Here is a 16684-nt window from a genome sequence, read left to right as displayed (position 1 = left end):
GCTTTTGTTCTGAACGCTGTTTTAATCACGTTCAACTTTAATCTAGGTCCTCTGCTTCACGTAATATCTGGCTCACGCTAGCAAAAACAAATTTTCTGTCCTTAGCTTGAGTAATATGTTATTTTTTTAGCAGCCGTTAGTATTATCCAGTTATTAAATTTCTTTATATATTGCCTATTAGCGACTTCTTACACCCAATGACTCACCTCTGGAAAGGTTATTTCTGCAATTTAAGACGTGCCTGTTTTTCGAATGTAAACATCTGGACTTTGGTGAGAAAAGGCTCTTTTTCAATGCAGCGCGGGGAGTTGATAAAATAAAACGTAGGAGTTGCAGTGTGCAGGCACGAGCTTAGTAGCTATCATTAAATTACAGCTCAAGAGAACTCGGAAAAGGAAAAAGGGAAAGGCAAAGAAAACAGGTTGATCAATTTGTTCAATCTACACATATGAAAATTGCCACTGCATGCTGCTAAAGCAAATGCATCAACGGCTTAGATGCACGTTTATGTTGAGCGACTAAATTTAATATTCAAAAGGTTGTTTAGACAAATAATATTACTCAGAACCTACAGATATACGTTTTCTTGTAGAGGGATAAGAATTACTCTTAGCTGTGAAAACATAAGAGCAAAGCGCTGCGAGAAGCTGGCAAGAGCACTAGAGCATGCCGAAAATTACTTTAAGATAAGCCAGATTTGTACCGTATTCCTGTTCGTATAACCTGATTCGATCTGCCAGTGTATTCATCCAATAGTGTAGTAAACGACCAAATTTTTTTTTCACTGGTGCTGTGTGGATTAAAATGGGCATCGCGTTGTCCTCAAAGCGCAGAGCCTTATTTGTCAAATTTTGAACTGTAGCATAAGCCAACAAGATTGCGTACAGTTATTTTGCAAAGTGGTAACGGTGGTGTGGAGCCCAGAATTATATTTGGGGATTTTAAGAGCATGGTGCAGTGATGCACGAACGAAATCTGGCGCTAGCTGCCATCCTGTCTGTGATTACTTTGACTTTTGCAATTTTGATATGGTACCAGAGGTAATACCACATTGTCAGCGACACGAGCAAGACATAGGAACTTGCACTGCACCTTTCGCTTCTCTTATTTTATTGCCTTAAAGAACCCACGTTCATCATGATTTCCAAGTAAGGGCATTGCACGGACTTTTTAAACGGCCAAGAAAGCTCGATGGGCAGGTGATGACAGCTAGGCCTTTGTAAAGGTCGTTTCAGTCGTGATCTTTGATGAACCAGCGCAAAACGAAAACGAACTTGAGTAGAAGGAGGACAACGTGGACGGCGTACAGTCGGTTGCAGTCTGAAGGCAGGCGCGGAAAAAGTGACGATGCGGCCCGTTGGCAAGAATCTTGTAGTAGATTGCCAGCGCGATGGTATATGTGAGGTGGTGGACTGGTGCAGTAAAAAGCTATTGAAACAGACAACGAAAAGAGACTGTTCGATGACGATGGGCCGGAAGCGTCATATCTGATTCTCTCTTAAGACACGATATGGTGATGTCTTATGAGTAGGTAGAGTAAATGAATCTCGTGGCGCGACTTTGAAGTGACTATATTGTCCTGATAAGATATGCATGGGGCTGGCTGCAGATAGCAGATACCTATTCTAGTTTTGGTCTAATACGGGATTAGCGGGCAAAAAAGGACATGCCGTAGACGACGCCTCAAGAAAAGCAGTGAACGCTTTGCAGAAGCGACCTGTGTTTTATGTGCCTTCTCCAAGAGCGATCTTGGAACAAAGTGGCGCCAACGGGTACTTGTATGAGTGTGGATTCCAGCTTGATATAGCAGCCCTGTACGTGGAAACTCAGAGGTTACGCCAGTAGTGAAAGACATGAGTTCAAGTTTATTCAGAAATAATTTTACACCCTTTGAGACATTGGCAAACATCGCCTGAGTACAGCTACTATAACTTTAGCTTTGCAGCAGTGACATGGAGAGACTGCTGCTGTTTTCTATTCATGTTCTGTGTTTCTTGAGTATAAATTTATGTGTGAGTTCTATTACATCTTTCCTGTTTTCCGTCCGGTTGCATTTTTATTTCGCGTATCATCGAAAGAGGAAATATTGGTGTTACCAACACCTTCAAACTTTCAGCTGGACGTTTTCGACCGCTAACTCTGAGTTAAGTATCACTATGGACGTTATCAACATTGTAGTATGGCGTCTGCCCTCGACTTCAGGAACGTCAGATGTTCCCGAGCGATCGCAGTTGACGTCATCTCAGTCATCTTGACTGGCGTAAAAAACAAGGACAAGGTGCAGAAATAGAAGGCACGTCTTTCCACCCTGCGTGACACAGGCGCCGGCGTCGAGCTCTTCGCAGCAGCCACAGCTTCTCCGCTTCGAACACTGCCGGAAGAAGCCTCTGGGAACGAGTCATCCGTGCACCGAGTCCTAAAGTCCGAGATCGTGGCGGGCAGCCGCCTGAGCCCGCCTCCGGCTGCAGGGGAGCTCCACCAAGTGTCACTGGAAACCACGTGGGTCGCTGCCGACGGCGCGTCGGAACTTTTCTTCGCCGTGGTGGCCTTGAGTCACGGAGGCCTCCGGTCAGCGCCGTCCAACGTGGCCGTTGCTGTTTTTCCGGACAACGTAGAAGCCAGGGCGAGCGGCGCGTTGGTTCCCCCGTGGCTTCCAGTGCTGTTCTGCTCTCTAGCGGCGGTGGCTGGAGTCCTGGTCCTGGCCGCTGCGTATCTGCGCGTACGCCGTCGAGAGGTGTTGCGCTCAGACAGGCCCGTGTCTGTGTTCGCGGCGTCGCCTGGCAAAGCTCAGTTGGAGATGGCTTGCAGGGCGAGCCTGCTGACGTCGCCTTGAATCGCTAATTCTTTGCGACGCTAACAAATAAGACTTACCCCAGAGCGCCTCGACCACCGTGGTAATAGTAGCTACAACTGTGAGGCTGGAAACCTGCTTCTGTATTTAAGGTGTTGCTGACCAATATACAGAACCGTTAGAGACTGGGCGGACTATAGGATGAACAGCATTTTGGCAGTAGTGCCGGGATGTCGGAAACAGCAGTGCTCAAAATCAAAGCTGTCCTAAAGAGGGAGAAGATTTGCAATGCGCTGTTATTTTGTGCCACGTGCCTCTTGTAGATCAATGGCTGAAATGAGCAGTGAGATACCTGAAAAACTGCGTGGTGAATATCACAGCAACATGTTTCCTGCTGGCCGCAGCCGACTTGTCAAAGCGGTGATCAACAGCAGCCCTTTTAATAAGTGTCGCGCTAAGTGTGGGAAGCCGATTTTGCGGACCTGTGTCTTCAGGACATTCGGTTTCACTTCGGGGCAGCAGGCTGCAAGCCACCAATCGTGTTGAGGCTTGCTGCTATTGGATGCTCCCTAAGTGTGAGAGGGACTCCAGAGGGTTTAGAACTTAGCCCGGGAGCCCAATCCGCCGTTCTGGGCTAGGTGTAGACGCTCTGCATTTTCGGCTATGCCGCGGAGTGAAGAATTCCTTGTTATTCAGTTCCTTCTTTTTTTCCACTCTGTCTAAATATGGTGTACATTTTGTATATCTCGTGTATTAAACTTATGTTCATTTCGTCGTTAACTCCCGCCGTCGCAAGTCGTCATTACTCCGTCCCCAAAGGAGCACATCAGGTGCGAGTAGCCTTCCCTTAATGAAACCATCTCTGACGGTGTCCCCATGGTGCAAGGAAAAACACCCAGCAGGAACTTTACTCGAATCGAGTATGATCTCATTTTTTTGAATAGCTTTAGAGTTAAGGACACTGAGAGGTTGCACGGTATTTTCTACTATTTATTAAGTGCTGCTTGCCAGCGTCGCTTCGAGGTGACATTGGTCGAAATGTGAATGTCGGAAGTGCTTCTGGTTCCTATTTTTTTACCTCGCCAAAGACGCATTCAACGAAGAAACAAGGCGCTTCTTTTGATCGATGAGGCTTCTAAAGCGCCTGTAGATGTCAGAAACGTTACCGGCAGAAAACGTCTCGTAGAGAACACGAAAAAAGTTCTTGGCGCTCGTTTGCTTCGTTTCTTTATCAAGACTCGCAGTAATGTAAAACATCGGCATCATATAGGAAATCACAACTGCTTTGGGCTGAGAACTTCCATATATCGTGAAGCGTAAAAGAACCTGCACCCTGGTCACCTGAGACATGCAGAACATAGCGCCTATAATGTCGTCGTTCATCGCGACCTCCGGCCATGTGATGCCGCCAATTTGAAGGAGTCGCTTTACGTCATATAGGTGGCCTTGCGAAGCGGAAACGACGTTATCGCAGGCGGCGTAGTACTGAGCCACCTTCTCATGGGAAGTCTGATGGAGATCCGGAATAGGAAGGTGCCTGGGTAGCCCCGTGACGTTTGCGATGAATACGTCACGCATGACCTGGTCGAATGTCTTCGAGTGGGCCCTGTGCCATCCGGCGCACACGTACTCATGAAAGTCGACTCAGGGCGAGGCGCTCCCGTTCATGGCCTCCGAGAGCAGTGCGGCCAGTCTACTGCAAGCTGCACTAAAACAGGGCATTGGCGGCAGTCTCTTTCTGTCTAAATGCAGTGGTGTGGGCCGATGGGAGTCAACACCGGTGACCAGAGTGTTTGCGACAAGTGACATGAGAAAATTAGCAAGGATTGATGTCCTCTTGGTGTGTCCACGCCTGTCTGCCGACGCCTAATCTGTATCCTGTGGTCGGGGCCTGTTATTCCAATCTGAAATTAGTGCGCATTTGTCTGCCAATCATTAAGGGGTAGAAGGCGGCTCTGTCAAGCTCGCGACGAATAAGACGACTGGACGTCCATCGCTCGCTAATATACCTGTCGATAAAACATTTGCACCACCACCATAAACAGAAAACTCTTTGCATTCCATCCAATAGTCATAATGCAAGAGGGAGTGCACATCATGCCGAAGCAAAACCTGCTGCATGATAAAATTAGTGCCCTAGCATCGGCACAAGAAATAAATAGCGAGTGGCGCCTAAGTCTGTCTCAAATTGGTAACGCGTCCCCAACTGCAGCAGGGGAACGCTATCGCGTGCAGGCTCGAACGAGACAACAAACAGATCAAACAACAAAAAACGAAGTAGTGTACAAGAAATGAAATCCCAAAATAAAAACACACACTCAACCCGCGCGCAGCCCTACAGATTAAAGGAAGGAGTTCAGCAGAATTTTACCGTCCCAAGTGAAGCGGGGATGCCTTGCAGAAAGGGCGGACGCGGGTGGATGAACCGCGACGCGTCCCTGGCTTTGCGTCGAAGGAGGCGGCGGAAAAAAGTCAGGTGGTATTAGGACCGGAGAGGACCACAGGAAGTAGGCGGTTGACTCCCGTCAGCAGCAGCAGGAACTTAGCAGCAGCAGGAGAAGCGCAGCCACCACCCGTTGACGGCGTCCCCAGACGCCGTACGTTTAATGCAGGCTATCTTAAGGAGCGTGCTTAGGTGATCCAAGGGAGGTCCACGGCAGCACGGACCCAACGTCCGACGGCTGGCCCCTCCACGCATGTGCTGCGCTGCACTGCGCTGCCTCCCTTCACACCTCGGTTTTCTCACCCGTCAGCTCTCCGCTCCTCGCGCTCGCCCCTCTCTTCGTCGTTGTCGCCTTGCAAACACCATTCGCACGTGCACACGCGCAACACTGGGCTGGACGCGCAGCGCTCTGCTGCCGAAGCCCCACTGTCGACGCACCATACACAAAAATCCCCCGACGATTTGCTGTGCACCTCACATATGCCCTTCCCCCCCCCCCCCCCCCCGCCCTTCGGAAACGTTCTTTCACATAAACAAATGCTGCCGGTTTAGCTCTGGTTAACCCTGGTCGAAAGCGAAAGGCTGCATCTCCGTGGCTGCGTTGATGATCAAGCGACTGGCGGTTACCATAAATAGCCATACTGACACACACAGAGTAGTAGGCATTTTTGTAGCGGGAGCTACACTAGGCTGCCAGTCGAGCATTTCGGGGTACACGGGAGAGGGAAATTGTGCACATGCGCCGTTACCATGGTAAATGGGGTGGAGGTTGTGCGCATGTGCCGTTACTTTGGCAGCCGGGAAGGAGGAGTGGGTGCGCCGTGCGCTTCGTCACCTCTTTCTTCCGGATTCCTTCCTTTATCCCTTCCATTATGGGGCGGTTCAGGTGTCTGCCGATATTTGAGAAAGATACTGCGCCATTTCCTTTCCCAAAACCAATTTACCCTTGATAAAAACGCAGCCTCTGCGGTCGGGTTCGTTCCCGGGTTCGAACCTGACCGCGGCGGCTGCGTTTTTATGGAGGCGAAACGCTAAGACGCACGTGTGCTGCGCATTGTCAGGGCACGTTAAAGATCCCCAGGTGGTCGAAATTATTCCGGAGCCCACCACTACGGCACCTCTCTCTTCCTTTCTACTTTCATTCCCTCCTTTATCCTTTCACTTACGGTGCGGTTCAGGTGTCTAACGATAAATGAGAGAGATACTGCGCCATTTCCTTTCCCGAAAAAGTAATGTTATTATTATTGTTATTAATTAATATTATTATTATTAATATTATTATTAATATTATTATTATTATTATTATTACGGCCGCGGCCCGCGGTGTCGTTCTCCACGGCATGCGTCGCATGGATGACACCTACCGTTCCGCTGAACGCATCAAAGTGCACCGGCGTGATAAAGGAGGGACTGAGAGAAGGAAGGAAGAAAGAGGAGCCGTAGTGGAGGGCTCCGGAATAATTTCGACCGCCTGGGGCCATTAACGTGCACTGACATCGCACAGCTCACGGGCGCCTTAGAGTTTCGCCTCAATTAATACGCAGTCACCGCGGTCGTGTTCAAACCTGGGTACTCTATATCCTGTACCGCAAGGTTTGACCTTGTGTATATGAGAGAAAGCAACCAGTCTAAATACTGTGTAGACAGCGTTGATACAACCGCATGCTACTTTACCGATCATCGGGCAGTGTGTACCTCTGTCAAAATAATTCAATAAAAAAACAATGTGTCTCACCGAATACTTCTTCTATGCTTCACATTTTAGTCACAACAACAAATTCGACAACATGCGTAACCAGCGGGGAACTACAGCTCTCGCTACGTATATCCTGGCATAGATGAGCTAAGCCACTTCCATTTCTTTAATTTGTTTAACATCTTGCTTTCTTCGAAACGACATTAAAGGCGTCCACTCAAGACAGTATATATTTAATACAGCTCCGGAGATATTTATATATGTATTATTGCTCGTTGTAAGCAGAGATATCCCTACCCGCCGCGGTGGCTCAGTGGTTAGGGCGCTCGACTATTAATCCGGAGTTCCCGGGTTCACACCCGACCGCGGCGGCTGCGTTTTTATTGAGGAAAAACGCTAAGGCGCCCGTGTACTGTGCGATGTCAGTGCACGTTAAAGATCCCCAGGTGGTCGAAATTATTCCGGAGCCCTCCACTACGGCACCTCCTTCTTCCCTTCTTCTTTCACTCCCTCCTTTATCCCTTCCCTTACGGCGCGATTCAGGTGTCCAACGATATATTGTACAGATACTGCGCCATTTCCTTTCCCCAAAAACCAATTAATATTGTTATTATTATTAATCCGGTTCCCAACGAAGCGCAATCCGTGGAGATAATTTCAGAGAGCCGAATTAAAAAAGAAATTGTTTTCTTGGGAAAAATAAAGGCGCATTCTGAGAAAGATGTCATTTTCTTTGCTTTAAAAAGAATCGTTTTCCTTCGCTCATGGCGCGGTTCGGGTGTCCACTAAGATAAGTGAGACAGGCGTAATTTTCTTTCCTTAAAACCAACTTCCGTTTCTCTTTCCTTTTCCTCACGGCACGCTCAGGGTGTCCGTTGAGATATGTGAGACAGGCGTAGTTTCCTTTCCTTAAAGCCAATTTTCATTTCATTTTTCTTCCCTTACGGGCGCGGTTCGGGTGTCGGTCTCCACGGCAGGCGTCGCATCGATCGCACCTAGCGTTCCGCTTAACGCATCAAAGTGCTACGGCGTTTTATGCAGAACCCACTTTCATGAACTCCCCATGCGATGCCGGCAGACGCTTTCCCAATTGACCAAAGGCCAAGGTAAAAAGTCAGATGTCAATGGACACAGTCGAGATAGTGTAACAGTCGCTGGTGCCGCTGCTGGAGCTAACGCTGCTGGAGCTAACGTAAAATCAATGCTGTTTAAGGACAGTAAAGGAAAAGTAGATTTTATGTTGGTAGAAGTAACCAAGCGAAGGTTATCTGATTGGTGGCTAAAATCATGACAAGAATAAAATTTCACAAGTCATGGCTATGCAGCTTGTACCACCACCCGATTTAAATGGTTCTACCTCCGTTCGTTCGTTCGTTCGTCCGTCCGTCCGTCCGTCCGTCCGTCCGTCCGTCCGTCCGTCCGTCCGTCCGTCCATCCATCCATCCATCCATCCATCCATCCATCCATCCATCCATCCATCCATCCATCCATCCATCCATCCATCCATCCATCCATCCATCCATCCATCCATCCATCCATCCATCCATCCATCCATCCATCCATCCATCCATCCATCCATCCATCCATCCATCCATCCATCCATCCATCCATCCGTGAAGAATAACTGGTGTCTATTTAAAGAGAAAGTGTTATCGCTTATAGAAGCTTACGTCCCGCTCATCTGCATTCGTGGGGATGCCAATAAACCATGGTACTCAAATGCGCTGAGGAAGTTGTCGCGAAAGAAAAAACGCCTATTCCGTAACGCAAAGAAATCAGGATGCGCTAGGAAGTGGGACAAATACCTTGCAAGTCTGCACGAATACACGCAGTTATTACGATCTTCAAAAGGAAAATTCTACTGTCACGATCTCAATGAGATAATGCGGGTAAACCCCAAGAAGTTTTGGAACTTGCTCACGCCCAATAAAAACAGTTCGCACAATATTTCCCTGAAGGCACGAGACGGCTCCGATGTCCCAATTTCCGAGCGCTCCGACGTCATGAATTCCTATTTCACGTCCGTATTTACCCAGGAGCCAACAGCAAGCATTGTTTCCGTGCCAAGTCTAAACTATGCACCTATGCCACCTGTTACCATCACAGCAGAGGGAATTTTAAAACTCATAGATAATCTCAAGATATCCACTTCCCCTGGACCAGACAACCTCCCTGCTAAGATTTTTAAAGCAACTAAATATTTCACGAGCCAAATCTTACAACTCATTTTTGCCCAGTCTCTTAACACTAGTCAGATTCCAGACGACTGGAAATTAAGCAAAGTTGTCCCAGCTTTCAAAGCTGCAGATCGCTCCGACCCCTCAAATTATCGACCAATTCCACTGACATGTATCTCTTGTAAAGTTTTCGAACATATAATATACTCGCACATCGCATCTCACCTTGACCACAACCGTTTCTTCTTTCCCAATCAGCATGGTTTCAGGGCAGGTTTTTCGTGCGAAACTCAGCTGTTCGAACTTACAACTGATCTTCACCTAAATCTAGACTCCGCCTTCCAAACCGATATAATTTATTTAGATTTCGCCAAGGCATTCGATCGCGTCCATCACCAGCGTCTCTTTTCCAAACTCTCAGCTCTGTCACTTGACCCGCTTGTCTTATCCTGGATCCACTGTTTCTTAACCAACCACTTGCAATTCACCGTCATCGCCAGTCATGCATCTCAAACTACTAGAGTAATCTCCGGGGTTCCCCAAGGATCGGTTCTTGCTCCATTACTCTTTTTAATCTTCATCAACGATTTGCCATCTGGTATTTTATCATCTGTCCGTCTCTTTGCGGATGACTGCGTCATTTATCGCCGCATCAACAATAGCAGTGATCAGGAATTATTACAGGATGACCTAAGCCGAATTCAGAAGTGGGGTTCCGACTGGCTAATGCAGCTCAACGTTTCTAAATGTAAGTTCATGCACATCTCACGTAAACGTTCGATTCTTCATTTTTCGTACTCCCTGAACTCCATAGCGCTGTCTCAAACTAATTCATACCGGTACCTCGGCATCGAGATAACAACCAAGCTAACCTGGGCTAATCACATCACGAAACTGTGTGCTAGTGCCTCCAGATCACTCGGATTCATCAGGCGATTACTTTCCATGTCCACAGCAGCCACCAGACAATTAGCATATGAAACGTACATTCGAACTAAACTAGAATACGCCTCAACAATATGGAATCCTCACCAAGCCTACTTGATAGATTCACTCGAAGCCATCCAGAATCGGGCAGCACGCTTCATCACCTCACAGTATAAATCTCAGCTCAGCATCACAGCGTTGAAATCATCCCTCGGCATCAAGTCATTAGCCTTTCGCAGGAAAACTTCAATTCTTTGTTTTTTTCACGAACTGTACTTTAACTTTCCAGCACTTCGAGAAAACCTCCTACGAGCTCCGGTACGATCATCTCGTCGTTTATTTAACTCCTTAAGCATACAGCGTTTGCACGGCTCCACCAATTATTTCAATAAATCTTTCCTTCCCAGTGCTATAGAAAGCTGGAATAACCTCCCCGAACACATTATCATTGAGACTAATCCTTCCAGATTCAGACAGCTCCGAATCGACCATCTCAACGACAAATAATTTTTTCCTGCACCCTATGCCAGCTTCCAAGCCCTGCTAACTGACCATCCTGTGCTACTTCCAAATTTGCAATTTGTTTTTGTTTATATTTCTGCTACACTCTGTCATGACGTGATTATTTGAATTTGTTACTTCTGTCTTTTTTCGTCTTGTTCTACTTTTTTTCTATTCTATATTTTCTATAATTTTCTGTATTTTTATATTGCTTCTATATTTATATTCATTCTATTTATATTCATGTATGACGGCTGAACACCCCTGTACCACCCCCCCTTATGTAATGTCCCTAACGGGACCCTTAAGGGTTAATAAATGATGATGATGATGATCCATCCATCCATCCATCCATCCATCCCTCCATCCATCCATCCATCCATCCATCCATCCGTCCATCCGTAAGTCCGCCCGTCCGTCCGTCCGTCCATCCATCCATCCATCCATCCATCCATCCATCCATCCATCCATCCATCCATCCATCCATCCATCCATCCATCCATCCATCCATCCATCCATCCGTCCGTCCGTCCGTCCGTCCGTCCGTCCGTCCATCCATCCATCCATCCATCCATCCATCCATCCATCCATCCATCCATCCATCCATCCATCCATCCATCCATCCATCCATCCATCCATCCATCCATCCATCCATCCATCCATCCATCCATCCATCCATCCGTCCGTCCGTCCGTCCGGCAACGTCCGGGAACGGCAAAACAGCTGCGATCTGAAAGACCTTGGAAATACTACCTATCGAACCTCTCTGCCGGAGGCGAGATGATAGAGGCGGTACAGCGAACCCTTTTCGAGAGAATACGAGTGATAAGTACCATGCTGGCGATGGGACATCTTCCCTACTTTCACTTAACGCGCCTGCAATGCCCCATCCACGCTTTTCACTTTTTCTAGCATTTCCTTAGTGAACTGCATGGGACCGACGCTTAAAGCAGTACTTCCGCTACTTTGTCCGGAAAGTTCCTCTCCGATCAACACCATCTCTGGGCACTCGCATTTGCCACTTTCACTGTATCCTCGTCATTGTCTATGCTAGGACATAATTAGCAGAGCCTTCCGGTTTCTGCTAATTAATAACGGGGTTTGATGGCTCGCGTGCCTCAAATATATTTCCAATTATGACATCGTACAACGGTGTCTGAATGCTTTTCACCAGGGCCATGCCAGTGAAACAACGCGAAGCGATATAGACTGCTCCCTCGGGAGGGTCCAGACTACCGCCATCAACAAGAAACACCATAGATCTCGAGCCGGTGAAAGCTGCGTCAGAGACTAGGGCCCTCCGCACAACCACCATATTGCTCTCCGTGTCCCGTAAAACACGTGCGGGTAGGCCTCGGAGCTCTCCCTCTAGGACAGGCATGCTTTGTGCGTCTGAAGGCTTTTTCTAGACAAGCTCGAGCACCACTTTACCCTGAGACGGTTCAAGCCTGGCTGCTGTTGTGGACACCACTTGTGGCGCGACACCCTCTAGCTGAACACAACAGGACGATTGTTTCTGGCTTTCGAGCTTCCTTGAGCATAAACACACATCATGCCTTGCCTTTCGACAATAAAAGCAATAAAGCTGTTTTGGCTCAGAGCGACCGTCGGCAGCCTTATGGCCAGGTCGGTGGCAAATGAGGCACCTTCCTGACTGTCAACTTGATGGAACATTCTTAGCTCTCGGGATGCCCACCTCGAACGATTCTTCGAACGAATACAAGTTTCTGTGCCTCTGGGCTTCTAGAAAATTATCTGCTGCTTCAGCCATTTTATCCAGCGCCTTCCACTCTCTTTCCCGGAAGAAAGACGACTATGACAGTCCTTCGTGCACTCTTCGGCAACCACCAAGTCGCGTAAATCGCTGTATGTCGTGGCTGTAGCTGACATCTCGACTCACCGATCAAAAAGACAGCCAGCGTGTCGCGTATTGTTTGCCTCTTTCTTTATCATGCGGAAAATGTTCATGGAACCTTTCGCGATAACCCTCTGCGTGAACCGAAATAGACGGAGCATGACTAGTTTTGCCTTAACATAATTCATTGAACCTGTGGCAGACAATTGACCCAACACACGGAAAGCCTCTCCAATCAAATACATAATGAGTGTTGTAGCCGATTTTTCCATGGGACAGCTGTGCCCTTCAGAGATACGCTCAAAAAGTTTGAGGGATGCATCCAAATCATCCTTGCCAACGTCGGAAGGCGGGATCAACTTGTGTGGGCTATTCGCTGCTGAAGGCCCCGGCTTGAGTTCTCGATTGCCTTCACCAGCTTCAGCGAGCCTTAATTGATAATGCAATCTTCGCTCTTCAGCCTCTAAGAGCGACTCTGCAGGCTCGCGTTCGAGTGAACGTGCAGCGCGTTTCTTCTGCTCAGCAGCAACGCACGAACGACGCTCGACATGAATCAACCCTTTTCGTTCAACCAACTCGATCAAATCCCTTAGTATTGCCATCGTTTATTTTCACGAACTCACAAAAGGAAACAAAATACGACTTCGTAATCTCGTAGACGCCAATTGTCGCGAATTGTCTTACGGCACTCATTGATGTACAGTGATTGTGGCGCCTCTTCACGATAGGGAAAACTGCTACTTGTTAGAATATCTCTCGTATTCTTAGAATCTGGATAGTATCCGGGAAAACATGAAATAGCAAGAATTTTGTTTACAGTGCAGTATAGAAAATCTAAGCTATCTTATTAATGCTCCCGAACACCAGTAAGATACTAATACGTTGGAAACGGGAGCAGCGTACACGTGTTGAGAGTGCGTAGCTGTCTGCCAGAGTGCTTTTTTAACAGTAGTCCTCTCTGGCACTGCATCCACATCGGTTTGCGGAGGGCTTCGGAAAAAATCCAGCAAGAAAATTGACACGACGGTTACTACTTCCTAAAGCGAGATTGAGCAACAGATGTTAAGCTTACATTTTACTATTTGTTCAGGAAAAGATCATCAGAGCGAATTCACATCTCTATAATTCTCGGCCGCTCTTTAGCTTCTCACAAAAAGCAGTTTTTATCTAGATCTGCTCTGCAGTCCGCCGCCGATGATTATCTCCTCGGGCGGCGCGATTCCCAGCAGCAGCCGCAGATGGCCCGCGCTGCATTCATCCACTCTCACCATACCCTTCCCCTCCTTTCCGCGGTAACCACGTTCCGAGTAATTACCGTGAATCGTCGTTTTACCCTGCCGCCATTCTACTTCCACGGCAACCCACCTTCTCCTTCTAGGGTAACTACCCACCGCTTCGTTCCCATGGCAACCCCGTACTGGTTGCGCGTCCTCACGCTCTCAAGATATTCTCCTCCTTACAAGGTAATCGACCTCCGGTTCGGGAATTCTACGCTTCGGCCTCGCCATCTTCCTTCGACTTAACCAGCCTCCAGATGGTTCCTGCGTTAACCACCCACGGTTACGCATTTCTGTGCTCACGGCATACCTTGCTCCTTGCATGGTAAGCACCCTCTATAGCGGTTCGAATGGCAACGCGCCCACAGGTTACGCAGACGACTGCAACAGACTACGACATAGCACCACGACGCGAAACCCAATTTGAAAGGGCGCTGAACCGCTGTCCCTGTAAAAGCCCGGTTGCTCCTCTTTTCTTTCGTCAAGAAGTGGTTAGCACATCTGAATAGGCGCGTCAAAAGTATAAACGCGTTGAGACGTTCTCCTTAAGGAGATGAAAGCGCGATTGGAGCGTGCACTCCATTTCATTCACGACAGTATGAACTGGTGTAAGTTTTGCAAGCGTTGACGCTGCAATTCGCATCGAGAAGACAACGGTTTTTCGCGGTTATCGAATCTTATCTTCGTGGTGTCTTCAAGGCTTAAGTATGCCCTGCGCAACTCCGCGGTGTCCACAACTGATTCAAGGCGGCCACTCGCTCGTAGTGTAGCAACTAGTCTGCCACATTTCCTACAAATTTGCCGTGGAAAGCATTCGGGACGCCGAGAGACTGCATTGGCGATATGTCTTGCATCTTACCGCTACCTGTACTTGCCGTGGGTGACCTTGTTAGGTGAAAATGGAATGGTAAGCATTCTGGCCATATGGTTATCCCGCCTGTCTGCAGAAACAGGACCGGTGTTGCTGCGAATAATTTGCTTACAATGCAGGAGATACGACTTACTCGAGCACCTCCAGCAGCGAATGCATCTACAGAAGATATACGGCGGACTAAAATCGACTTTCAGCTTCATTGCTAGTGTTGTCCGTGAGGAGGTGGTGCTTGCGTGCGCACCGGCCTCCGGCACGAAGTAGTGCATCCAAAGCACCCACAACCAGTCCGCCTCTGGACAATCATTCTGCTGTGTAGGCTGAAGCCGTGCTGTGTCCCGTGTCCACTTCGAAGTTTCAGCGCAGCAACGTTAAGTGCCCGTTCAGCGGCAACCCCGGCGTCGTCAGCGTGTCGAGAAAAGCAATTCGTCCACCCGCCACCTTGGTCCCGTTACCTTGCAACGTCATCTGAACTTTGGCAGTTGGTAACCTGTCCATCAAATTGCGAGGAAACTTCCAAACGTGGAGCTGGCAGTTAAAATTGCTTATTGCCCGGGAAGAGCAACCTGAGTCTTCTCAGACCCATCGTTGCCTGTAATTCAAAATGCCACATGCCAGAGTAATGCCGCATCGCCTAACCACTGCGCCAGTAGTACTACGAGGACACGCTGCGACGTATGTTTGTAAAGCAGAAAATAACCAATTTCACATATATGGGCATGTGACACAGCCAAGGCAAAAGAAAATGATTACTCGCAAAAAAAGGATATTGAAAGGGAATTCAATATGCTCTTAAGGGTCGATTAATCGTTTTGATTATGGTGAAGGATACGTGTCCATGTCTGCGAAGTGATACGCAAAGCGTTCCCCATCTGCAGTGGCGACCCATTAACTCCATCACTTCATACCTTTAATGCGACGTTTGTGTCCCCTCAGTGTTTTTTCACCACGTTAGAAGTGGAGCGACCAAAACATAATGGCTTGTGGTCCCTCCATCGAAGACCTTCCATGTGGACGCCAGACGTCCAATGCGTACATTGCATTCCCTTATTTTCGGACAGTAAATGGAAATAAAATGAAATGTGTCGTACAGATGACGCCTCAGCACGACTACGCGGAAGCGCGTCAGATTATCATGCAGCTGCAACTAGTTTAGACTCAGGCCTACAAGGTTTTTCCGGAGACTGCTCTCGACCACGCTAAGGCGAAAGACCGCGAGAACTGAAAAAAAAAAATATCCAGTGAACAACGTATGCCTCATTCATGGCGGCAATAGTCGCTAATTCTGCCACAAAGCTGGCGTGCACAACGACAAAAAGGGTTTAGCTAATATAAGCACTACGGGTACTACATTATAAGGGAGGTTTGTGCATAAAAGCACTCTTAATGGGTAGCCTTGTAGAAGAGACGATGAATTCGGAGCGCAGCCGCGCTCTTTGATAAGCGCTGATCGCCCACGCACGAGTCTTCTTCTGCAGCTGTCCGCCTCAGCAGGTGGTTCCTGCCTCATCTGCGCTAGCTGCTTCGTGTGCTTGTGGTCTCTTTGTCATCAAACAATCATCCCCTCATACAGGTCACCGGTTGCAATTCCCTCAGCCCCCATCTCTTCTTAGCTCGTTGCTCAGTTGTAATGGCGTCGGCGCAGCAACGACATTGGCGCCGCGCCAAAATAGTGCGCGTCAGCAACTGACGGGCGAAGTTACGTTTTAACGGGACCATCGGCAACATTGGCGCGGTGTCTCTCATCCAATCTTCCAGCTCTCCAGGGCACTGCTGTGGTCGGCTGCAGCAGTGTATGCAACAGTGCTGCAGCAGTGAACGATAAGAAATATGGCGAGAGTTGTGCCAGATTTTCGGCTCAAAATAGCAGAATTGCAGCCCAAACAGACTATAGCTAAAGCTGGCCAATCGGAAACCTTACGTTGAAGGGCTACACACACCCATTTTCGCTTGCGTGCTTTCTTCTTTCAAACGACGTGTTAGAATTTGCTCTACATGAGGAACCATGTGATACTCGCCAAAGACTTCTAAATAATTCATAGTGTAATGTCTTCTGGACGCTCTTTCGGTTCCTGTTTCATGAAGCGAAATACAACCACCAACTACATGTCAAAGCCTACAAATTTTGACGTATAGTTGATGGTTA

The 16684-nt window shown here is 48.1% G+C and overlaps 1 protein-coding gene across 1 annotated transcript in view; it reads left to right on the top strand.

Moving 5' to 3' along the window:
* The window catches only part of LOC144121793 (calcium-activated chloride channel regulator 4A-like), a 56994-nt gene extending 53423 nt beyond the window's left edge, over positions 1–3571 (top strand). The window contains exon 13 of the mRNA XM_077655191.1: positions 2322–3571. Within this exon, the coding sequence (XP_077511317.1) occupies positions 2322–2833 (512 nt within the window). The 3' untranslated portion in view covers positions 2834–3571. The remainder of the gene's footprint in view (positions 1–2321) is intronic.
* The last annotated feature ends 13113 nt before the right edge of the window (positions 3572–16684 follow it).

The sequence above is a fragment of the Amblyomma americanum genome, chromosome 2, assembly GCF_052857255.1.
Source record: "Amblyomma americanum isolate KBUSLIRL-KWMA chromosome 2, ASM5285725v1, whole genome shotgun sequence".
Taxonomy (NCBI): domain Eukaryota; kingdom Metazoa; phylum Arthropoda; class Arachnida; order Ixodida; family Ixodidae; genus Amblyomma; species Amblyomma americanum.
The sequence above is the reverse complement of the archived record's forward strand: the minus strand, read 5'-3'. Positions and strand labels throughout refer to the sequence as shown.